The sequence below is a fragment of the Pelodiscus sinensis genome, chromosome 3 (assembly GCF_049634645.1).
Source record: "Pelodiscus sinensis isolate JC-2024 chromosome 3, ASM4963464v1, whole genome shotgun sequence".
Classification (NCBI taxonomy): domain Eukaryota; kingdom Metazoa; phylum Chordata; order Testudines; family Trionychidae; genus Pelodiscus; species Pelodiscus sinensis.
The window spans coordinates 133,026,188-133,052,375 of record NC_134713.1 but is presented as its reverse complement, the minus strand read 5'-3'; the positions used below and the strand labels follow the sequence as shown (position 1 = coordinate 133,052,375).

Here is a 26,188-nt window from a genome sequence, read left to right as displayed (position 1 = left end):
TTTGCCTGGTCAATGATGGGCCTCACCTGGTAGTTTATTATAAATAAGGAAGACTTTTACTTCCGTTCTAGTATTTTTGTTGTAAATGTTACGTCAGGAATTACAAGTAGCCATCAAACCTAGAAATAGGACCACCAGCCTAGAAATGGAAAGCACCAAAACCCAACTATTAATTCAGACTCCTCTGAAATTAGTGGCAGCTTGGCTAGCTTGTTTGAATATCACACACTAATGAGCCAAGCACCACTTAATGCTTAAAACTGTAACACAGGATAAAAAACAACTCAGTTTTGAATTCTTACTATTGTGATAAGTGGCGTTAAATCAGTTGTAACAGTAGCTAATGCCATTTTATAATCTTACCTGCCAGGCATGGAAGAAAACGCAAGGTGAGAAGACTCCACTCCCCCTACAGCACGTTTACACCCTATACTGGGGATGGAACGGCATAAATTGGGCTTTTAAGTTCCATATCAGGGTTGGAAAGGACTGCCCCAAGGCTGACACTGAAGATGCAGCTGTAAGGCTACTTCCCACTGACTCCTTCACAAGGCCTGCCAGAGGCAACATGCTGGTGGGGGGAGGGGGAAAGAGTGTTTGCATGCCAGGGGCATGCTTGTGGAGTTGCCAAGCAGCACTATGGACCACTGGGCAGCCTAGGGAGGCTGCTATTAGGCATGTCCCCAGGGTGGTTCAGTTTATATCAGGAGAAGCCCAGGAGGAGGAAGGATCAAAGGTGCCTTTACACCTATCTTGCACCCCTTTCTCCCTACAGGGCTGGGAGTTCTGTGTTGGGCCTGTGATGCCACACAAGACTCTCAGCCATGGTGATGCTCCTGTTCAGAAGAATTCTAGAATTAAGATTACACATAGTGTGGTGTAACTAGTATTAAATAGGATCCCAATATATTTTTAACAGCAGGTTAGAGCAACAGCTGCAAAAAATGTTCTAGATTTACTTGGTCCTGCCTCGGCAAAGTGAGGCCGGACTTCATGATTTCTCAAGGTCTCTTCCAACCCCTACATTTCTCTGACTGCGTGAAACCATTCTGTCTGGAAAAGATTATGAAACCATATGAGGAATCCCAGCAGGAATTTAGGACATGGATACAACGTTCTGAAGAGACTGCAGCTGTGACACTCATATCTCATTTTTTAATTAATCTAATAAAGAAAGAGTAGCACAGAAGTAAATTGGAGTGAAAGGAAAGAATGTGGAGATATTTTCATCCTGTTGTCTTATTAATCAACGCAAATGTTTAAAGATGGTAAGATCTGTGTAGGGGGATGTGTGCTTGTGTAGAGAATATGTGCTACCATCTCTGCTCTATATGGAGTATTTAATAAAACAGGTGAAAGACAGAGCATGTAGATCACAGGGAAAGGTGCTATGAGGATTAATGTTAAAATACTACAGTAAAGAAGATTGTTTTTAAGGCCCCTGCCCTGTAGTCTGAACAAATGCAACCCCCCATTAGTGTCAAAGAGAGTTCTGCCTAAGAAAGGATGACAGAATCTAGCCCACAATTACAATATTCTACACTGATTTGGCTTGACGTCATGCTGGATCTGATGATGTTCATTTTGCCCAGCTCTATCATTTCCTGCAGAGCATCAGTGTGGCTTTTGCTCTGTCAGTTGAACATCCCTAAGCATTTCTGCGATACTGTATCTAGTGTAACGATGGTAAGGACTAGTCGACTTACTGGATAGCCTGTCGACTAGTCGATTTCCCCCTTTGCTTCCTCTATAAGATAGAGGCAACAAAGTGGGGGAAGGAGTACTTCAAAGCGGCAGTGCCACACAGATGAGCCTGGGATCAGCTGTGCGGTGCTGCTGCTTTGAAACCCCAAAGCAGCATTTCAAAGGGGCAGCCTCTGCACAGCTGATCGCGGCTCAGCTGTGTAATGCTGCCCCTTTAAAACGCCAAAGCGCCATGGAGCCTGCTGATTCTCCAGCTGACTCCAGGTTCTAGGGAAATGCCGCGTGGAGCCAGGATCAGCTGGGGAGTCCCCACCTGATCTTGGGCTCCATGGTGCTGCCCCTTTGAAATGCCCCCTCTGCATTTCAGAGCGGCAGCTATGGAGCCTGGAGTCAGCTGGGGCATTCAGTGCAGCATGGAGCCCGGGGTCAATGGGGGACTCTGAGCTTTGTACTTTTCAAAGCAGGCACCCGCGTGCAGCCAACAGTCAGCTGGCCCCGGGCTGTATGCCGAGTTCTGCATTCCTTCTCTGAATGCAGCGGGGGCTCTTGTACATTTCAGAGGAGGAATGCAGAAGTGCCTATCGACTAGTTGAGTAGTCGATGGAAATTTCATTGACTATTTGACTGGTCAATTAACCGCAATTTAACATCCTTAATCTAATGCAGGCTGCGCTAGGAGTGGATGTTCTGCACTCCTCTAGCTCTGTCTAGCTGAACCATTGCGAGCGGGAAGGATTTGATCCACCTGAGGCAGGACACTTTGTAAATCTACAAAGATCTGGACATTCCCTCCTCCCAAACACTGGCTCTTCTCATGAAGATCAGAGGGAATTTCCAGATCTTTGTAGATTTAAATACAAAAAATACCTGAGGATAAACATAAGCTGAGCTGCCGACCTATTGCTCCGACCCTATGAAAACAGGTGCTGTGACAAGGTCGTTGCAGTTAGATTCTGACTGTGCGTTATGACTTTAACACAGAATAACATTCTTTTGCATGCAGGCATTGCAATGCTGGGTAAAGTGATGTGAGTGGTATGTCACAATAAATGTCAGCAGAGTATTATTTGATTTGAAGAAATCCAATCTCTTTTGCATTAAGACAGTAATTGTCAGTAAAAGGAACAAGATGGCTTTGAGTACAAAGAGTGGTACTGCCCAACTTTACATCTTTAAAAAGGAATTTATGTGAAGAATCACTTCAGTTATTGTTACAAATCAAAGGTAATAGGGATATAATATGTAGAAGAGAACACAGATTAAATATGGGCCATGAGTTAAGATTTTAATGGGAACGGTGGGGTTTCTATATTTCTGGGAGAAGAGTAAAGAGAAATTAATAAAGCACTTCCCAGTAATATTTACTGTACAGCATATACTTCTATTTGCTGTGTTAATGACTCAAAATTATTAATAAAATCCTGTGCCCCCTGTACTGGGATAAGTATGTTTTAAAGTTTATGAGTGAAACAGATGTGTCGTTCCAAGTCTGAATGATTTTCACATATCCATATTATTACTGTCATCGCTGATATCACAAGGTGACACTAGTACACACCGTCTTCTGAGTTCTTTGTGTGCAAACAATCGTTAGTCTTCAGAAAGTGTTGTTAGTTTTTGGTTATAGAACATTCTGGGTGAATGGGGAGGACTGTGAACTACAGGTGAATTTGAACTCTCTCTTGGCCAATGACTAGAGTAATTTCTTGATTTTTTGGGGAATTACACATTAGTTTTCATCTGGGATTCCTAAAAGAATCTGCCACTGCTCAGCAGAGGAGCACCACTGGTATCCAGACACATGTGGCAGAAGTAAGGGCAATATTATATATAAATCTACATATGATATGGTTAGCATAGACAATATCATTTTTAATCTGATAGAAAAAAGGCCAGTGGAACTTGGCTGGTTTCAAAGGTTATTCTCTAATTTGCAGACATGTGACAAAATAATGTGAACACAGAAACTTCAGAATCGTGTTTCATTCACCAATGTGAATATTTGCCTACCAAGATGAGCAGGCTTGTAAAAATTATATTGTGCTATAGAATCTGCAGGAGTCAAAGATTGCATGCTCTCTTCCCTAATAATGTTTTGCTTTCACCCACTCAACCTTGCAAAAAATCAATGGGGCTGAAATTTTCCATGCTTAATCTCAGCCATTTCCAAGAAAAGCTGAGAAAATATTTTTAAGATCCATTTAAATATTAAAAGCATGTTCAATAGAGCCAGGTTCTAATGATGCTCTCTCCCTTTCATGGCAGCCCAAAGAGGACTCTGAGAATGAAAGTGATGCTCCACCTGGCCTAGACTGGGAACACATAGATGGCAGCTGCTGGGACATTTTGCACGAGGGAGGCTATAAATGTCTCCTTCAAATACACACATAACTATAAAGCATCTGGAGCATTCCAGTGAACACATTTCTTTTGACTTACAGTGGTGGTGGCCTGCCACACTTAAGTTGAATAGAAAGAACCTTATACATGTGAAGGGCCATAGATGACTTTAGCAGGTGTTTTCAGGTGAAGGACTAAACAGAACTTCTGTAAAATGTAGCACAGAATTAACATAAGCCATTACAGAGGCCGGTCTGCAGAGTCCGGAGTAAAGTCTTGGTTATAGCACCATAAAACACCACATAAACATCCAAAATGCCAGCAATCACTCACTGAGGAGAAGCGAGGGGAGGAGCTGCTACCATTTCAACAGGCTTATTTTGGATTCTATATAATGCAAAGATCCCAGAGTGCTACTGAAAGCACAGCCTAGCTTTTATTGCAAACCAAACACCAGGACAAGAAGCCAAAAATCTAGGTGAGGAGTGTCCATATTGGGGCATTCAGAATCTCTCTGGAATAAACAGGGTCCACTCCTCTAATATTCTTTAGCAACTAACCAATTCTGTTTTACTGACATGTGCTTTCTCCATCAACTCTTGTCCATGTAAGCAATATCACTGAAATCAGAGGAGCCTAGTCTCCTCTAATTTGCTCCTGGTTTACACCAGTTTGACTATGGACTGCAGTGGAGTTACTCCCAAGTTGTATTTGTGTAAGTGAGAGGATAGTCATGTCCAGTGGATTTACTTACACAAATAAGGCAAGCAGTATTCAACTCTGTTTCTAGATCCATTTGGAAGGCTTCTGATTGAATCAGAGCCAAACAATCTCAGGAGCTCTCTTTTTCTGCAGAACCTCTAACTATTTTGCACCTCACAGCACTTCTACTGCAAATGCTTTCTCTGCAAACAGCTCTCTTTTTCCAGCCACCATATGCTAAGTGGGTAGCAAATGGGAATTCAGTAACTGTGTCCTTCTGCACAGCCTTGCAGCTAGAATAGGAGCATATTTCCAGCGCCAAAGACCTACAAACACAGCAGATTTTGTTACTCTGCTAATGTCAGTGGTTTGACGTGAAAAGGTATATTCCATATTCAAAAGGTGGTTTCAAGGAACTCAGTCCTGCCTTCATAAAAAGGACATGGCATTATTGACAGTGAGTGTAAAAGGTATCTCCACTTACCCATCTTCCCTCAAGTGGTGTTGAAAACAGCTGTCCCTAGGTGCTGACTGAGTTAGTCATGTTCAACACCCATCAGAGCAAAGTGCTGGAGTTTAACCTATTGTTCACTTGGGGCACATCTACACAGCAGGGCTAAAGCCGAAATAAGCTACGCAACCTGAGCTACGTCAATTGTGTAGCATAAGTTGAAAAAGCTTATTTTGGCTATGGGTACATCTACACAGCAGTGTTATTTAGGAATAACTAAAGATATTCTGAAATAACATAGTCTGTGTCTACACTACAAGCAGTTATTTCAACATGTCAAAATAACGTCGAGCTGAGGACTTCTTACTCCAGCTCCTGGTAACCCTAATTTTACAAGGAGTAAGGGAAGTCAGAGGAAGAGTGCTTTTCCTCGGACTTACTGCTGTGTAGATAACACCAAAACTAGTGGTATGTGTCACTCAGTGAGCCCAATTCATAAAGGATACAAGTCTGTTAGACTCCCAACTATAGGACTTGGTCCTTTGGCTCAAACTAGAGCATCTCATGAGTATGGTTCCACAGATCCCTTGCTCAATTCCAGTTACATCCAAGATAGCAGGGTATCACTTGAAATGCTTAGCAATATTGAACTCAGTTGTTCTTCTCGGTGGGTATGTCTACACTACCACCCTACTTCGAACTAGGGTGGTTAATGTAGTCAATCGAAGTTGCAAATGAAGCCCGGGATTTAAATATCCCGGGCTTCATTTGCATCTTGCCAGGTGCTGCCATTTTTAAATCCCCAGTAGTTCAGACTCCGTGCCCGCAGCTACACGCGGCACGGAGTAGGTAGTTCGAACTCCTTGTGGAATGAGGTGTAACGGTAGTTCGAATTAGAAAGCCTAATTTGAACTACCTACTCCGTGCTGCGTGTAGCCGTGGGCACGGAGTCCGAACTACCGGGGATTTAAAAATGGCAGCGCCCGGCAAGATGCAAATGAAGCCCGGGATATTTAAATCCCGGGCTTCATTTGCAACTTCGATTGACTACATTAACCACCCTTGTTCGAACTAGGGTGGTAGTATAGACATACCCTGTCTTAGTGGTAGTGTAGACATACCCTGTCTTAGTGGGACAACCCTTTTCAGCCAGACTGAAAGAAGCCACAGGGGATATACATTTTGACACCAACTAACATACACTTCGACATTGATTTCCTTAGTGGGCGGTGCCTATGTCTACATTGCTACATATACTAGGGAAAATAGTGCTAAATAGAGAGCAACCTCAAGAACTCAAGCCTCTTCTACTCTTCATAACTGACCACATTTGGCCATCATATCAGAAAATAAAAAAACAGACGGATCAGATCATCCATTTTGCTGATGGGGTGGATGGGACAAAACATATTGATGGAAACTGTAATGCTGATAAAACATGTGCCAGTTCTAACCAAACTCCTGGGCATTAGCTAAGAACAGACAGACTCATAGCTGGAAACTCAACCAGTTCACCTGAATGTTATTATTGTTCAAGACAGGTGCTAATCTTATAAGAATATGTTTAGCATTTAGACTCTATGGAATATCTGTAAGCTGCTGCAAGCATTCACCTCACTCAGTGTCAGTGTCCCATACTATAAGGAAATAGGTAAATTTTGCTTTATAACTTTGAAAATGTTCGCTCTGAAGTTATGAACCCAGGCACAGGAATTGTCCCCCCACACCTATTAACGAGGCCTATCCAAGATTAAAATGGGCCTTAAGGGACAAAGAACTGGAGAAGGGTCCTTTCCCACCTTTGAAATTCAACATGCAAGGGAGCTTGCCTCAGGGACTGGAAGTTCTGAGTAAGCTGAACATCTTTGGTATACATTATCCATGGTAATTAGTCCAGCTTGCCTGGGTGGTAAGATAGATTGGAGCGCCTGGGGTGGCTTCTCTGTGACTCCTTGGCAAGACTGGTAGAGTGACCCAGGAGTTTACCTTTGTTACTGGCTCAGTGAGGTATAATTATAAAACACATCACCAGGGGCACGTCTGCTGTGGGGTAGACACTCGTGATTATAAGCCATTCTAGATAGAGGCTAACACACCTATTTGAGACCAGTCCCACCTGTCCCTATCACATGTAGCTAGTAGTGATATGTTGAATGGCTGACAATTATTTAAACTTTAAAATGGGGTTTCTAATCAGTTCAGTTTCATGGCATAAAAGGAGCCTTAAATTGTTTAGTATTTTACAAGTTGGTTGATTTTTACCAGCTTGTATATCTTAAAAAGTCTGCGTGCATTTAAAAAAAAAAAACGCTGCACATCTGTTGGCTTGAGTTTAAGCCTTCAGGCAACCAACATGCAAAAAACATTGATAATTTAGAAAGGAAGATAATGGGATTATTTTTGTTACTTTATTTTCAAATATATTACAAAAATATGAAGGCGTTATATCAAAGCTTAGAAGGAGATGACACCGTGCATTAGTACTGTAGTTCAAATGCTCCGAAGACCTAGTGGGCCAGTGCCCCTCTCATCTGCGCCTGTGTAGTCCTTTTGATTTCATTGATTTTACTCCTGGTTTAACCCAGTATGAGGAAAAGCAGGTAGAACTGTTGACCTTAAAGATAAAGAGACAATTCCCACTTTAAATGATAGTAGCGTAAATCCAGAGTAATTTCACCAGGTGCAATGGGGTTGATAGAGATTTACACTGGCATAACACAAAGCAGAATTTGGCAGAAAGCTTTACAATTAAGTCTATTCCCTACCAATCACCAGTCTGTCAAACAGTATATTTATCAGTGGTATGTCCAGCTCACTTATAAATTATTATGTTGATGAGGATTTCACCACATCCCTTGGGAAATTATTCCAACATGCTTCTCCTTCAGCACATTTTTCAGTGTAATTTCTCCCTTTGTTTATTTTCATTACTCCAACTTAACTGTATCCTCTTGTGTCTCCATAAATAAATTTCTCTCTCCCCTATGTATTTACAACAAAGCTTTATTTCTTTTACTCAGGCCTAACAAATAAGTCAGTCCCTCCAGACCTTTAACAATACTTGCTGCTGTCTTCTGAATTCCCTCAAGTTTGCCAACCTCTTTCTGGCACGGAGATGCCCAGAACTGAACACAATATTTTAGGGAGTGTGAAATTATGCTACATAGAGAAGAGTTCTTATCTATTTTGGCTGCAATCTGATGCCTCTGAATTGTCTGCTTTTTTTTTTTTTTTTTTTTTTTTTTAAGGTGGGAGGGAATGAAAATTAATTTCAGTAATGATAGCTGATCCTTTTTCATTTGAATGCAAACATTTAACGTATTGGTGCTAAAAACAAATTGAACTTAGTCTAAAAAAAAATGACTGCACATTTTAGATAGTTTGCTGCAACTAATGGCATCTATCCATTCCAAGAACACGACTATTTCAAAATTGTTCAGTTGTACATGAAATGAATTATTACCTCATTTGCATGGGAGAAAATCTATTAATGTTCAATTGAGCCTGAACTAGTTGTGAAACAGGTGAGAATGTACGGGTGGATACCCTGATTGAAGTGCTGTTAATGTTCAAGATACCATTTTAATGAATTAAGCACAAATTCATTTGTATGCAAAATCACAGTTAACGCCTAATTGAGCCTCAATCAAGTTATATTTGAGCAATAATTGCACATTGTTGGCTCACTTGTGCAGCTATGTGCATGCTGGCCCTGGATCAACCTAGAATCATTCCCTGATACAGCTGCATACTTTTGCTGGGAACAAGTATTTAGGCATAATTATTAATTCTCATTAAGTATGACTGTAAACCATGATCACTTAGCTCCTAATTTTCCTTAGTAGTCTATCATTATTTGCATATCACAGCATCTACATAAAAGTATTTGGGCGAGTTCAATTCTAAAAGGAATTGAAAGAGCTAGACTATGGGCCCGATTCTTCTCTCATGGTGCATCTACACAGCACACTTATTTTGGAATAACTGATGTTATTTTGAAATAACAATGCGAGTGTCTACACAACAATTCTGTTTTTTAAAAATAATTTCAAAATAACGGATGGCTTATTTTGAAATCTGTAAACTTCATTCCATGAGGAATAACACTTATACCAAAATAGCTATTTTGGAATAACAGTAGTGTGGAAGCTCCATTACTACTATTTTGAAATAGCTCCTCCCCAAGGCTATTCAAAGTAATTACTCCCCAGGGCCTCCTGGAGCTCTAAGTCGAGGTAGCACGTCCATATTAGGGAAGTCTGCTTTGGACTAATTTTGAGGCTTCCCTGTAGTGTAGACGTCCTATTTCGAAATAAACTATTTAGGAAAAAAATACCCTCAGATGTGCTTTGGTGTATACTAGGAGTAACAATATTAATGCCAATTGAGTAATGCAGTAAAATCGGTGTATTAGGCTCAGTGAAAAGGACAGTTTACATCCATTGTATTGACTTTATGTTGTCTGGCATCCCCAGTGTGAACCCCAAGGCAGAGAAATTCATGAAGCCCAACGCTGTGGCTTGTAATACCACTATAGAGGCTCTGAGTCAAATTTTCAATGGGTGTCAGTTGACATTGGAATCAGTGGAGCTATGCCAATTCACACCAGCTGAGATCTGGTGCGCTGCCTTTTGTTACACAATGATGAAGCAGGCTGATCTGGTGGGAAAGTAACTGAGATCTGAGCCCTCAAACAAGCTAAATGATACAAACTGACCTAGATGACGTATTCATTGCTCACCAACAATTAATGTTGATGGCTGATGAAATCGGTATTTTATTATCCTCCTGCTCTTGATGTATAATTTGATTTCCTCTAATGAAGTGCAGGTAGGGGTGCAGGTAAGACTTTTCTTGCATTCACAAATTGCAAATCCCAGAATCTACTTCATGAGGATCCTTGGTTTAATGAAGAAAATCTGCCTGAAATTTGAGATGGTAGAATCTTCAACCATATCTGCCAACAATGAAAAATCCCTAAAAGCGTCTTTAATACCCATGAGCTCCAAGAAAATCATTATTCCCACCTTGACAGTTTTGTGATTCTCACCACTCAGTTACAATTTCATTTGCTCTTCTTCTACTTTGCAAAACGTAGAGTCAGTGTCACTGAGTAGCATCACAGAGAGTAGATACTTAGGGCCAGCCTCTCAAGTAATGTAAAATGGCATCATTCTATTGACTTCGTTTTAGACCTTAGAGTCTCCCTGCCAACATCATGCAAAAGCCTTTTGTTATGGGTGATTAACAATGGAAATCATTCATTAGGAATTGGAGAATACCAAGTTTTCTAACTTTTTTCTAAGCATGTATTAATGAATCTCCCCAAGCTGGATGCCTCAGTGATGTTTTCTAGCTCTATTGCTCTTCCTGAAAAGGCTCATTCCTCTTTCTTCTTCTCTTCCTAATTCCACCCTGTGCATTGCTGCATCCTGGAAGCCTCGTGTCCCAGTTTCATTAAGAGATCTCTCTCTTCCACCTTCTCTCCCTTCAGGAACATTTTCTCTTTTAGTCCCTTGGTTCTCTGCCAACTCTCATGCCTATATGTCCTCATCTCTCTCTCTCTCTTTTCTATTCCTGTTTTATCTGTACTCAGATTTCCATGAATATAATTTGGACTAGTAAATTAATTCACCTATTTCTAATGCACTAAGTTATTTAAATTCATCTAATCACATTGGACTAGGGTGCTAATGCAAAACCCACTGAAGTTAATGTGAGTTTTTCCAATTACTTCAGTGATCTGTAGACCATGCCTTTATCAAAGAGAAGATAAAGGTGACACAGACACATTCTGATTTCGCCTGATTGTAAATCAAGAATAACTGAAGTAAGTAGAGTTACACTAGTGTAAAGCCAATATAAAAACTCTTGAATTGCACCATAGGCTCTAGCAATAAATCTCACTTCAGAGAGAGCCTGATTCTGTCCTTAGTGAAATGAATGGCAGTTTTGTCATTAGTTTCAGTGGCAGCAGAACTGGCCCAGAATGCAGAAGAGGTACTAAGTTTTATTAAGGTAAGATTTGGTGGAACATCATAGTGTGGCAAGGGCCTCTCTCTTCCCAGCCACTGCTTGCGCTGGCAGCTTGCCCCCTTTCCCAGGGGCTGAGGCTTGCAGCTCGTTTCTGGGTTAGGGGGCCCAGCCACTCAGTCTGGGACTGCCTCCCCTGCTGTTTCTGCTCTAGAGTTGTTAGGGCTTACTCTCAAATTTAAGCTCTCTGACTCTCTGTCTTTCCTCTACCTCTGCTTCTGTCCTCTCACACTCTCCCACACCTTCCAACTGTGGAAGCTTTTAAAGGCCACCAGCAGGTCTGCAGTGGAGTCAGCTGGCTCCAATCTGCCTGGGCCACCAGCTGTTTCTAACTATCCTGCTGCCCTCCGCTTCTGTTAACAGGCCTTGTATCCCTTTTGGTCTGTCTTTCTCCCACTCTGTAGCAGCCACAGTAGCCAAAGACAGAGTTTGTATGTGCCAACTCTAGTTAATGAGAGGAGCTCTACCAAGCAGCAATCTCTACCATTACAATATTCTTCTTCTTAACTGGAATTATCTGCAATTTGTTAGCTGTAATTGTCAACTTTTCCCTCCACAGTTGCTCCTTACACTTAGTAGAAAACCTCCTTTCTGGATGGCATTGAGGGAGCCTGTTCTTTCACCTGATTACTGACAGAATCAGGAGGGAGACTAATGATGAAGATACATGAACCAGGGAAATAGCAGTGTTGTGCATAAGAATTTGAAGGAGGCCCTTCCAAAGATTTCTAGTGTTGGACAAAGCATATTTTGCCTGATTCTACACCGACACCATTTTTACACTGGTGTCAATGGAGTTACTTCTGATTTACCTGGTGTCCGGGTAGAGATGATCAGATCCATTAAGGCCATTGATTGTGTATGAGTTAGCATTACGTAATGGCCTCTTTGCTCATTCACACTAGTGTTATGCCAGTATAACTATATTGACGTCACCTGAATTACTCTGGATTTACACCTGAGTGAGAAGCTGCATATATGTTCCTCACCTTTACATTCTAGAGGATAGTCCATGAGGAGCATTTCAAGAGGTTTAATCGCAATCTGAAGAGCGAAGGAGAACCTAGAGTACTTTCCAGCTTAACGAGTTATATCTGTGCTAGCCCACTGAGAACTAGCACGTTAAAAGTAGAGTGGCTATCCATCCTACATGGGTTCTTTCCAAGAGGCTAAGTATGTACTCGGGGTGGCTAGTTCCTCCTGCCGCCACAGCTACACTTTATTTTTAGGGAATTTACACATCCAGCTCATAATGTAGACATACTCTCAGTAAGGCCTCTGTGCCCCTTGTCAGATTATGCTGGATAGTGTTTTGTGTACGGATAGTTGTTTTGTAGCTGTCCCCTTGTCCGTAGCAAAGAGATCACACTGATATATTTCTGTACCACAGAGAGAGGAATAAATCTAACTCATGCAATGAATGTCATGACAATGCATGCAATATCACAGGCATTTCAACCCTGATTCTCCTCCCGTGCCAGCTTTTACAGAGATACGTCACCACTGACTTCAAAAGAGCTACTCAGGACGTGCAGTTGTGTAACGGAGAATGTAAATGGACCTTTCATATACATTCAATTAATCGTTTTCTCCATGACTAGAAAAGAATGATAAATTTAACATAACACATATCGTGTGAGGGAAATTCTTATACTATGATGAATTAGCTCAAAACAGAGGGGTAGCCGTGTTAGTCTATAAGGTGCCGCAGGACTCCTTGCCGCTTTTGCAGATTTAGACTAACTGAAGTGTAGGAGCATAAGCTTTCGTGGGCAAAGACCCACTTCTGGCGAAGTGGGTCTTTGCCCACGAAAGCTTATGCTCCTACACTTCAGTTAGTCTATAAGGTGCCACTAGACTCCTCGCCGCTTTAGCTCAAAACAGTTTCCCCTCTTTCCTAGCTATAGCAATAGACTATTTTTGACTAAACAAAAAGCCAGCTTCCCCACCCTACTGTAGCGACTCCTTGATTCCAGTATAGTCATTGCACTAAAAATGACATACCAATGAAGAACCAACCCAGCCAATATTTATATATTTGGCTATTATTCAGTGCTTTTCACCCATCAATCTCAATGCCCTTTACAAAACAGGGTGGAGTAGCAGTATCCTTATTTTATTGGAAACTGAGGAATGACTAGGGTTAAGTGACATGCCCAAGTCACACAGTACGAGAGGAAAGACAGTCTGATGGTTCAGGCAATAGATTGTGACTCAAGAGATCTGAATTCCATAGTTGGCTCTGTCATGGACTTCCTATGTATTCTTGAGCAAACCACTTAATCTCTTTGGACCTCAATTTCCTGCCTATGATGATAATACTCCTCATCATCCAGCATTTGAGAGGCACTCATACACTGCAGTAACATGGGCCACCTACACAGATTGATAGATACACAAGTCTATGGCAGTGCAAAAAAATCCCAGATTTCTTGACTCTTATCCGCCTACCTATTGGACCATGCTGCCTTACTGGATAAGCATTAGTAGCTCAAAATACAGGATGCTTTCAGTAACACAAACGAAGGTAAAGAATGTATTTACAAGACAAGATCTATTAAATAAAATAAAATCCTCTGATATTTCTGAGAAAGGAATTCATATGTCCCTGCACTTTTCTAAACACTATTTTCTTGCATCCTCAGTGTCATTAAAATGTGGAAACATGATTATTTCCAACAAGGCATTACCATGAATTATCACCACTACTGTTACCTAGCAACCAGAGTCATTTTTGAACAGAGAGGTCTATAAACTGGTATCTAGAGTTTGTGCAAATGGGTATTCATATGAAGGTTTAAACACGTTCATCTTTGAAATCAGAGGCAGCACCACTCTTGTAAATCTGAATGCTTTAAAATAGTAACAATTATTGCATACTTCTTAGCAAAACCTTCTTCCCAATAGCACACTTAAGTCCTATAAAACATGCTCAGTGCTGGAATTTTGTCCCTTCCACTTTTTTGGAGTTGCAACTATTTTACATTCAAGCAAAAGAAACAATCCTTTCCTACTCTTCTCAGGAGATATTCATAATGTCAGAACAAGGGGACACCAATTAAATCAAAAGGCTACTCATTTAAAATTGATAGAGGGACATATTACCTTTCACCCAATGCATAACTAGCAAGAACTCACTCCCACAGATATCACGGGGCCAAGAGCTTAGTAAGATTTTTAAAAGGACTAGCTATTTGTATAGATAATGAAAAAATCCAGAATTACATTAAATTTGATGCTATGAGATATAAAGTTATACGTCCATGCACAAATGGATCTCTAACTATATATTATGGTCTATCATGAGAATTCTCACACCTTCATCTGAAGCATCTAGAATTGGTCCAGATCAGAGGTAGGATACCAGGTACCTGATCTGATCTGAGAATTTCTACATTGCTATGTTAATCTCCATTTGCTGAGTCTATGCTGCAGTTAATAACAGTCTGTGTTATTGTCTCCAGTCTGTTTTTCTCTGGCAAGAGAATCTGCTTCCACCTCCCTGGCTTTCAAAATTCTATAGCCTCATGGACATGAAGAAACAGCCAAAGCATATTTAAGCACAAGGAATAAACTGTGGACACATGTTTGTCCCTTGCATAAAAATTCAAACTCCACTGAAGTCAGTGCAGATAAGTTTGCTTACCCCTGCTATAAATCGGGACCATTGTTTGTAAAACTTCTTCTTGCAAATATGGGGCTTGATGTAGTATTGAATAGAAGTTGAGGTCTCTCAGCACTTTATAGTGCAGAGAACTGACTTTCTTCACTGAGAGAAACAAACATCATTTGTCCTTATCTGATCTAATTTGTGTAGTAAGATGTGACATAAGCATGTCTGAGATTTTAAAGTGTTGGGTTCCCAATAAACCATATTGGGTATATTGATAGACTGCCACATAAATACCAATTGCTGTTTAATAACATAAAAACTAAATAGGATGCTGTCTCTATCTGCTGTTTTATGGACGTTTGCTGAGTCCACATACCGCATCACACTGTCACATTAGAAAATGTGCGTTAATTTTAAAGTACCATTTGCAAGTAACTTAGCTCACATATATTTAGGCTCACAGCTTACTCTTAACAACGCAATAACATGTCACCTTCAAGAAATGTAAAACCTCTGAATTACACTGGCCAGACTGGAGCATGCAGAGCCAGACAGAGATCCAGGTATTGAGATGTTACAATACACCATTTGAATGGGGGGAGTGAATGGCCATGTCTATATTGTGAGATAAGGTCAAATTTATTAAGGTTGACTTTTTAGCAGTTTTATAAAGTTGAAGGTGCATGTTATCGCTGTGCACAAGAAATCGACGCAGTTCGAAATAACACCCCCCCCCCCCAGTAGGGTGGCTACCATTGACTTTGAAAGCGATGCACTGTGAAATATACAGTTCCAGTGCCCCTTTGCATTCTGAGTTATGCTCCCACTGCACATTAGGACCAAAACTGTGCAGCCAGTGGTTCTGGGTACATGCCACCAGTGTCCCATAATGCACTTGTCTCCTCCCTCCTCCCCTGCTTGAAAGAGACAGCAAAAAGGTTTTTTGCTCCCTTTTTTCCCCTGGTTATCCACACAGATGCCTTAGCAGTGTAAGAATGGAACCCATCGTAGATCCCATTCAGCATCAAAGCATTATGGCAATCATATTAACCATGGTGAGCTTTATGCTTGAGTATAGCCAGAGCGTATCCAGGGTTTGCCAGAATGAGGAAGAATCTCGGGAGGTCATGAACATGCTCTTCTGTGAAGCACTTGAGTTGAGCGACTGGCAAATGCTGCTGGCATTCAATCCTCTAAACATAGTGAAACTCCAGTTCTGGTACCGTCAGACAAGCACAGACTGGTGAGACCACGTTGTTATGCAGCTATGGGATGATCACCAGTGGCTGCAAAACTTTCACATGTGGAAGGCCACTTTCATGGAAGTTTATGAATTGCTTTCCCCCACCCTGAAGTACAAGAATACCAGAATTAGACCTGTTCTGACAGTGGAGAAGCGAGTGGCAATTGCTTGCAATGGCAGACAGCTACTGGTTAGTTGGGAATCAATTTGGAGTGGGGAAATCTACAGGTGGGGCTGTTGTGATCCAAAAAGCCAAGACAATCAATACCCTTCTGCTACGGTCATGTCCTCCTCTAGGATCACATGCAGCTGCTCATAGAAGCAGCATGTTTGTGGTGATGATCCAGACTGTTCATTTGCCTCCTTTTTTTTCTGGTACGACTGCCTCAGCTCCTTTATTTTTATGAGACACTGTTGGGCGTCTCTGCTGTATCCTTTCTCCTCCATGCCCACTGCAGTCTTGGTATAGCTATCTGTGTTCCTTCTGATGGTTTGTGGTTTTACAACAACATATTCCTCTCCCCACACTGCAGTGAGATCCAAGATATCCTGCATGCTTCATCCTGATGCTCATGTGCAACCCCAGGAACTCAAGGTCAGGTGTGCTGCTGAGATGTGCTGCCTGCTGAGGTCTGCTCACCATGCTGGTCACACAGGAAATGAAATTGAAATTTCCCCAGGGCTTTTCCTGTGCACCTGGAGAGCAGCAGAGTTGAAAGTCCTGGCTAGAGTGGTCACCACGCAACACTGTGGGACACCTCCCAGAGGCCAAGAACTTTGACTTTCACGGTGCTGCATCTGTACTACCATAAAGTCAACCATGCAAGTTTGAATTTGGAGTTACTTCTTGTGAATAGCAGGAGTAGAGAATTCGGCTTTAACGGGCCATAATGTTGATGGAATGAGCTGGTTTAGAAATTCAACCTAATGTGGCTGAGTTTGACCTAAATTCCCAGGGTAGCGGTTATAACACTCCTTTAGAACTGTGAGATCCATTCCCTATGATGCGCACTGGGCATGCCTCCTCATCTGACTTTGACCCTGAAGCAATTGCACTGTTGCTGGTGCATGGAAAAAGCAGTGTCTGCACTCTCCCAAGCATGGGGACACCAATTTCCTAGCTACTCAATGGGGTATGCATGGGGTGAGGAGCTTTCACTCTCATATCTTCCCTGGCAGAGTTACAAGCAATTTGGCCCCAAATACATAAGCACATATTCTACTATGAAATTGAAAAGGCTCCTTGGAAAGTATGTTAGGAGGGCTGTGTCTCATTGACAGCTGGCAAGCCATTTACGCTCTTCTTTTATCAACAGATTCTGGAGGAGATGCTGAACAAGAAGGAGCTTTAGCTGCTTTTCACTAGATAAACACAAATATGAACAAGTGTGCTGGCACCTCTGAGTCTATGTAAACCCTAAAGAAGTACAGTATGACAGCTGGGGGATCACTGCAATGAGAGATTGCCAAAGCAGCAAGTAGAAGGCACTTTTGCTATTGCCTTTCGTCTAGGCACACATTGCCAAGAAAGACAGCTGTTGTATTTGGTAACTATTTTACGTATGTATAGTCCTAGCCTCGGGGCCATCTCTCACAAACATCCTCTCCCAGTCATTCAGACTGCCTTCCTTTCAACCCACAAATGTCAAAAAGAAAGGTGACAGATTTTTCATAAACATATTTTAAGCTGCATTGTCAAGTGTGTCATACAATCCGTTTTCACACCAAAGCTAGGCAAATGCTCCACAAGATGTTCCATGAATATTCATTGATATTTTTTATGAGATCATTTGGTCCTTTTGAGTTTGAATTCTGGTATGAATATCTGTGAAAAGCAGATTTTAAGTTCACACAGCCAAATAATCATGGAACAAATGTTTATATTAGCTTTCCAAACCAATTTCACAACTAGGAACCTCATTACTACAGTCATGATCATCCAAGCTGGGATGAGAAAGAAAGCCAGCTCATGTATGTGACCAGCTTGAATTTTGAATGTCTAATATCAAGACAAAAAATAAATAAAAATTGAGAATAATTTCAAATCAGGAATAAATTTGCAAAAGAAGATGATCTGTTTGTGGATTCTGGACTATAAAAAAGGTAAAATTAATGAAATAAATTATTTTTTATGAACAGCTCACACAACTTTCGAGATGCATCTTTCTCCTGAGTCCCTTCAAAGTTTCCTTCATTGTATGGCAACATTCATCTGCACTCCACAGTATCAGATGATGACTAGATGATTAGTCTTTGCTCATGACACTACAACCTGGAAGCTCCAGTTGCTGCTACCTGTACTTTATACTCTCGACTAGGAAAGCCATATGATTCACAAAGTCAGAATTATTAGAATATGGATTGGGAGCCTGTGTGACTGCAAACTAATGAATCCAAACTTGCTCTAAGACTCACACATGTTACAAATGGCCTGCGACAACGATGAAGAGAAATGAGGACAAAGCATATCCTCTATGTGCACATTTCCTCCAATTTCCCAGAAGCTAGCTGCAGCAGCACAGACTAGTTGTCTGACATGACAAATGGAACACATTTTTTTTTTTTTGCAAGCTGATAGGGTGACACACAGATTCACACAAGACTAGAAAAAAGTCAAGAAGCTTTTGAAATGCAGTAACTAAACCTTGCAACAATGCTGAATTTTCATTATTACGCGTGTTTTACCCACTAAGGGTACATCTACACAGCAACATTATTTCAAAATAACTAGTCTGCATCTACACAGCAGGCAGTTATTTCAAAATAATATCAAAATACTATCAAGCTGGAGGCCTTCTTACTCTGACTCCTGTAACCCTCATTATATGAGGAGTAAGGGAAGTCAGAGGAAGAGTGCTCTATTTCAAAATAAGGGTTGTGTAGATGCTCCCAATTTCAAAATAAGCTATACAATTGATGTAGCTCAATTTGCATAGCATGTTTCGAGTCAAGCCCTGCTATGTAGACACAACCTATGAGAGGCTAAAAAACACTTTGGAAATAAGAAAACATCTGAGTTTTCACTTGCAGTACCCTCTAAATTTTTCCATAAGGAATAAACAGGGAGTCTAGCATTCTGACATCTCAGATTCTGCAAATCTTTGAATACCCAGAGAGAACAGGACTACTGTTCTAATTTTCAGTCCCCTGTGCCCACACGGCTCTGCCCTTACTGGTTGTTATCTTTGAAACCATCACCTCCTTTCTTTAGAAGGAAGGAGGATTCACTCAGAGGGATCCACTTCTGGAAAAAGACAGCGTTGGCAAAGTTAGAATTGTCTTATATGTGCAAGCACCGTGTGCAAGCATTATGTCTGAAGGAGATGGAGAAACTCTGTCCTGATCCTTGGAGGCACAAGGTTCAGAACTGACATCTCTCTTCTCAGTCTAGCTGGCAGATATGACACAACCACTGAGTCCCATTGCCACTTACTTCCAAGAGCACTGGATCTAGCCTATAGTTTTCTATCATTCATTCCTCCATCCTTCTTGAGCAGTACTACTCAGCCCCACCCCGCCACAACGAACACAAACAGCTAACATGACAGAAAGGCACTCACCACTGCCATGCCTGCCGATGGGGGACAAAGGCAGCAGTTGCTCCAGAGCCTGGCAATTCAAAGGGGCCCAGGATTCCAGGCTGCCACTGAGGCAGCAGAGACATCTGGAGCCCTGGGCCCTTTAAATCACTTCTGGAACGCCCGTGCAGCTCTGAAGGCTGGGGGTGGGGGAGGGGGTGGAGGCGTCATGCTCCAGGTAGCATGGAGAGTGGCTGCTCCGGCCCCATCCCTCCCACCCAAAGCCACGCCCCTTTAAGGAGTGCGGAGCTGGGCCTCCCTCACCTTGCCATGGGGCTTGTGGAGGCTGTCAGCTCCCCTGACCACCACCTATTTTGTCTTAATATAGAATATCACTTACTTGTATGGGATGTGTTTGCTGCCATTGACGAGGGCAAGGATGACATTGCCAAGTGCTGACAGTGACAGACAGAGTCCGGCGCCTCCCTCTCGATTTTTGCTGAGCGCTTTCACACAGCTTCCCAGGTCAATGAGATGTAAGCGGCTGCGACCTCCAGACACTGCCAACAATGAAGATCAGAAAGAAGAGGAGCGATTAGCATTGCACCTCTGATGAGTTGCTCTAAGTGTAGCTCCTGGAAAGAGCTTCCTCCGAAAGCAAATAGGCTCATCATGACCTATGAAGGGGAAATAGTTCAGAAGCCCTATCTCAGTAATGCGAGCAGTTATAAACAGTAGGAGTCCTAACTCACAGCTGTATATTGCTGATCTGTTTAAAAACTGCCGGCATTAGCATTACTCCTGCAACTTCTGCAGGAATCACTGTGGTTCTCCCTTTAAAAAAAAAAAAAAAAAAAAAAAAGTTTGATTCCAAGTCCATCCATTCATGTTCTTGGCTCTGAGTCAAGAAAGGGGAAATCTGGCCACAGAACTACAGCTTGAAGAGCTCATTGGTGGAAAAAGTTCTGATGTGGTTTCAATCCCTCCCTTACTTCATCATCCCCTCTGGAGAATCAACAGAAATCCACAGAAGTTTGTAGAAGATTCAGCTTTTCTTGAAAATTGTTCAGATTTCTAATGATTCTGAAGGTGAATTTATGAAGAATACTCAGAGATCACTTCAAGACATACCTGAGTTACAAGGCATTATTCCAGCTGACTCTGCTGTGTACTCCTTAGATATCAGAAGGCCATTATTCAAAATATTTTTCACAACTAAATTTTCAGAATTGTAAAATTACTATCATCAAATTCATCCAAAGACATAACTTTATTTTTTCCTTTATATTTTCCATCCATTATGAGCACACATTTATGCTTGGTGGCACTGTTTATGAGCTTTAAGGGAAATAAAATTAATGCAACACTTATTTCAAGAAAACAAACCACATACTAAGAAACAAATTTCATGGGCTTTGGGAGTGCTTTGGAAGGAAGAGCGGTTACATTTTGGCTCTATTAATATTAACAGTTCTTCTTTACAGTGTAAGTCTACCCTGAACAGTAAATCTGTAAACGCAACATTATACAGCATTTCCTATATGTTCAGTTTACAAGTTGGAAGATGCATATTTGGCACATCTGCCCTGAAAACTCTACTTGAATTAAGATCTTTACCACATAGGCATCACCATCAGTGGTAAAGGTTCTGCAGTCAAACTATATCCATATTTTCACTTCAGCAATTCCATTGTCTTCATATTAAATTCTCATCTGCCCCTCCATAAGCACATTAATCTCCAGAACAGAATATAAGTATAACTGAGGCCACATTTATACTTACTGCACTAGAGATCAATCTTCGGGTATTCAATTTAGCAGGTCTAATAAGGACCTGCTAAATCAAATGCAGAGGGTGCCTCCAGTCAGCACCAGTACCCCTCGATTCACAAAGAGTCAGAGAAGCCAACAAGAGTGTTTGCTCCCATCAACCTCCCACTGTGGAGACGGTGCCAAATTCGATGTAAGGTTATGTCAACTCTCACTACATTATTTATATAGATGAAATTGTGTACCTTAATCTGATCTTCTGGGTCTAGTATAAACCAGAGCTAAGGTAAGTCCTCTTGCAGTTCCGTTATATCAATGATGATGCACAAGGAGGAAGGAAATAAACTAGACATTCCCAGGTTATGTATGAAGGACTGGTAGCTGTAAAACTAAGCCTTTTCACTACTAAAATGAACAGAACTGATATGGAGTAATCATGACATGAGCAGGGAACTACTGCCAGTTTCACAGAATCATTTTTCAGGATAGAACAGAATTTTAAAGCAATCACAATTTAAAGTATCATTTAAAGAGCTATTTTACAGTGATCTCTAGATTATTTTTAAAAATATCGTCCCTGTTATATGTCGGTGAACTGTTATATTGTAAAACCTACAGCAAACACTGAAATAGTAACCCTGCCATTTCAGATACCAGCTGATAAATGGAGTTGCAGCAGGTTTCATTAAGGAATACAGTATATAGTGTGGTGCTTCCAGCTTCAAGAACTGTGGTGACTGTAGGTGGTTACTAGAGAGAAGGAGCTGGGCAACATTTTTCATATAAATATTTTATTCAATGAAAGTGTTATTTCAAGTCTACTGAAATTATTCATAAATTCAGGTTAAATTCAATAAATAATTGAAGCTGAAAAATTAAAACAACTTTTAAAAATCAAAACATTTCATTTTGACATCTTCAAAACAAAAATGCTTTGACCTTTTCTTTCAAATCAAAAACAATAAAAGGTAAAAAACACCAAAAAATGAGACACTCCCCTACATTACTTTTTGAGTCAAACAGGTTGAAGGTTGAATTGTTAGCTGTAGTTTGTCAATTGAGATCTAATCATTGTTGCACTGACTTGTTATTTTGATGAATGAGAAAAGGCATGAGGGTTGATTAAAAAGGAATGGCTGGTTCATTGGATTTGTGGAAGAAAGGAAGAAAAAGCTACTGCTGAGAGTATAATACCTTTGTGATGGGATCCTTTTAGAAAGGACAAGGAAACTAGTGAAGCAGCGTTTGGAAGACGTCTGTGGTTAAAAATGAAAGTAAAAAATGGCCACGAATGGAAAAATGGATCATTACCACTTTGGCGAAAAAACTGCCCACGGAAAAGTTGCAGCAATGTTTTTATGCCAATGGCACTGAGCATATTTCCATGAAGATCAGCTGTTGTCAATAGGTGATAAGCATACATTTTCTTTCCTGAATGTTTTGTTTACACTGAACACTGGATGATATGAACTATGTGTTCTTGAATGAAGTGCTTATAACTCACTTTATACCCTAAGCATACAAACTAGCTGCATGATGAGCAGTTCACTTCAGAAACCACAGAGAAGGAGAAACCACAGAGAAGGAGAAAACGCATCTGATATTTTCCTTGTCCTAAAATGCTTTTCACAGCCTGCCATTTAGGGTCAGGAAAGAAAGTTATGTAAGTAGAACCAGAAATCCAGAACTCCGAATTGTGTCATAGAATGAAACAATCTTAAACTCAAATGTAATAGCTCCTGCTGCTTTGATTTCACCAAGAGAAATACCCAGCATTTTGTGAGAACCCCTCTATCTATGTAAAGAAAGGAAGGAAAATTCAGCCCACACTGTGCAGGGGTCACTACCCTAGGAGGACATCAGAAAGATGGAGGGACCCATGTATGGAGGGATCCATTGTTTGGAAACGTCATATCAACCATAGCTGTGTTTCTTCAATAAGCTGAAGTTTAGGAGCTGCGGTACAAAGACATGCAGCCTCAACTTGCAGGTACCATCGTGGAGAAAGGAATTCAACAGAAGGAAATAATTTTCACCTAAAACACAAAAGAGCATATCAGCTATGTGAATGGAGAGTGGACTCTTAAAAAATCTCCATGTAGCCCTCTTTGGAATTTGCTAGCTCTGAGAACACTGAACACTTTGGGCATGTCTACACAGCAGCGTTATTTTGGAATAACTGAAGTTATTTCTAATTAACATAGCATGAATCTACATAGCAAGCCATTAGTTCAAAAACAATGTTGAGATGGAAGACTTCCTACTCCGAATCCTGTAACCCTTATTTTACAAGGAATGAGGGAAGTAGAAGGAAGAGTGCTCTTTCTTTGACTTCTTGCTGTGTAGACAGTGCCAAAAGCCGAATTAAGCTATTTCGACTTCAGCTACGCAACTGACGTAGCTGAAGTTGAGTATCTTAATTCAACTTTTCCCCTGTTGTGTAGATGTTCCCTTTAGGTCGTACCCTATGGAGGAACAATGGCTTCAGAGCCTCTAGACACCATTTCCCAGCCTACAGAGGAGTTATGGAGAGGAAGAATAGATGAGAAATTCCTACAAAAGCCAATGGGGAACATTAGCTAGAATGATTTATACAGGCAGTCCCCGGGTTACATGGATCCGACTTACATCGGATCCCTACTTACAAACGGGGTGAGGTAACCCCGCACTACCTGCTTCCCCCCAGCAGACCAGGGAGACGCGGCGCGGCTTTTCTCAGCAGACACCTCAGCTTGAGAATAAAGGACTGAGGGAAGTGAGGTGTGGGAGAATAAAACTGAGTTCTGGAGAAATGTTTGGCTAGAGTTTCCCCTACAATATGTACCAGTTCCGACTTACATACAAATTCAACTTAAGAACAAACCTACAGTCCCTATCTTGTATGTAACCCGGGGACTGCCTGTATAAACAGTTTGTTGAGCAAATGAGGAGCCAGGACTGTCCAGTCCATAAGAAAGATAATTTTGACTAACGTAATGCAATGCACTTTTTTCCATAGTGCATGAGAGATTGTATCCATATTCTTGGGTTTTTTTTTAAATAGAAGGTTTATTTGTCAGCAGAAAGAGATTACCATTGAATATAAGAATAACAATACCAAAAAGTTCACATCTCCAGATTCTGGTTGAATTTCACAGATCACCACCTCAGAAAAGTGAAATGAAAAGCTGATCATTAGACACTAATTTTGGACCAAGGCACTGAAACCAATCAAATTGGACACTGTAGCAGTCAGATGCCACATACTGTTCCACGTCAACTGTGGAAATCAGCTACTGAGCTTTGGTGAAGATTACGCAATAATGTTACTGAGAAGAATTAAGGAAATGTGTTTGGTTGGTGCTGCTGAATATTCTGAGTGGCCAGGATGGGCAAATAAAACTAACACTTCTGGTGCTAAGACTATTAGGGGCTAGGACTATGTATCTTCTGGCTAACCATATGCAGCAGAGAGTTTCAGATAAACAGGCTAAGATTGCTACTGAGGAATTTCAGATTTTCCTCAAGAGAAATTTATGTCAAGATCAGAGGCTCCTCATCCAGCAGCAAGTAGTCAAGTAGAACACACTGTGCAGACACTTAAGAGAACCAGCAAGTCAAAACAAGACTTGTTTTTAGGCTGACTGCACCATACACTCAGACTGGGATTGGAAAAGGAAGTTCTCCATTCGGCATGCTTTTTTACTTCCCATAATTCTGGTATCAAAAGTTAAGTGCAGTTTTTGCAGAAGATGAGGTAAGATGAATATCGTAAAGTTTCACTGGTTATGGGCAGTTTGACTCTAGTACTGACAATTTAAAAAAAATCTGCAACACTGATTTCAATGTTGTCTGCTTCTGACAATCATTGTAGATAAATACAGTACCAAAGTTTCACTTTTATAATCACTCTTCTGAATACAGCAAGGCTTACATTTTTTGATCTCTGACTCACCAGAAGCTTATTTTTACCCTGCTGGTTGAACCGACATTACTATCTTGCCACTGTTTTCTAAAAACTGTTTCACTACAGCAAACTAGCTCTGATCAGCACTAGGAACCCTTTCCTTGGCATAATCCTCCCTGCCCCCCAACCTCACACATACACATTCTTCCATCATCTCACTTTCTTGGCTTGTTAGGTCACCACAATACAGAAACATTCAGTTCAGGGTAGTATGGCTTGATAGCGAAACATAACCATAGCTAGGGAATGATGCATCTCACATTATAAATCTATGGGATCATGTAATCTTTTAGAATTAGTCATTATAGCCATCGGGAAACAAATAGCCTTTACTCCACAGGTCTTTTAAAAATTGCATTTGAAAATAGGCTGTGTGTGCATGTAAAAAGCATGGAGTATTAAATTATTCTAATGGTAAGGCCCTCAAAACCAGTCCTCTTTCTTCCTAACAGCCAAACAGTTGGAGTGTTCACAGTCTTCCTTTCCACTGCAGGGTGGTTAATAAACCTTTAGTTAATTGAGTTTTGGCTGCAAGTTCCACAGGGGTTATTACTTAAACGCATGCAATCTCCACTTCCATTTTAAGCAACCCTCTGACTCTTACAGCGCTTACATTTTCAGAACAGTATATCTGAATACACTTAATTCAAACTTCAGGCATAAACATGGCAATGTTGCCCACTCTTTGGACATTTTAGATTCCAGTCTGCTTCCTATCTAAAATAGTTTGTAGAAATACACAAGCTGAAATATTCATGGTCTTTGCAGTACCACTGAGGTCCACAAGAACTATACATTAGAAATTATTAGAAACTTTTTGATGAAATTTTGTGACCAGAAAATGCCAATTTAACAAAACTAAAAATGC

At 41.0% G+C, this 26,188-nt stretch overlaps 1 protein-coding gene across 4 annotated transcripts in view; it reads right to left on the bottom strand.

The window, feature by feature from the left end:
• The window catches only part of KIF26B (kinesin family member 26B), a 433,122-nt gene that overhangs the window by 57,237 nt on the left and 349,697 nt on the right, over window positions 1–26,188 (bottom strand). For all 4 annotated transcript variants that reach the window (XR_012902838.1, XM_075924899.1, XM_075924901.1 and 1 more), the window contains one exon: window positions 20,005–20,164. Coding sequence is in view for 3 of the 4 variants with exons in the window: in XM_075924899.1 (XP_075781014.1) it covers window positions 20,005–20,164 (160 nt within the window). In the remaining variant the exon portion in view is untranslated. The remainder of the gene's footprint in view (window positions 1–20,004; window positions 20,165–26,188) is intronic.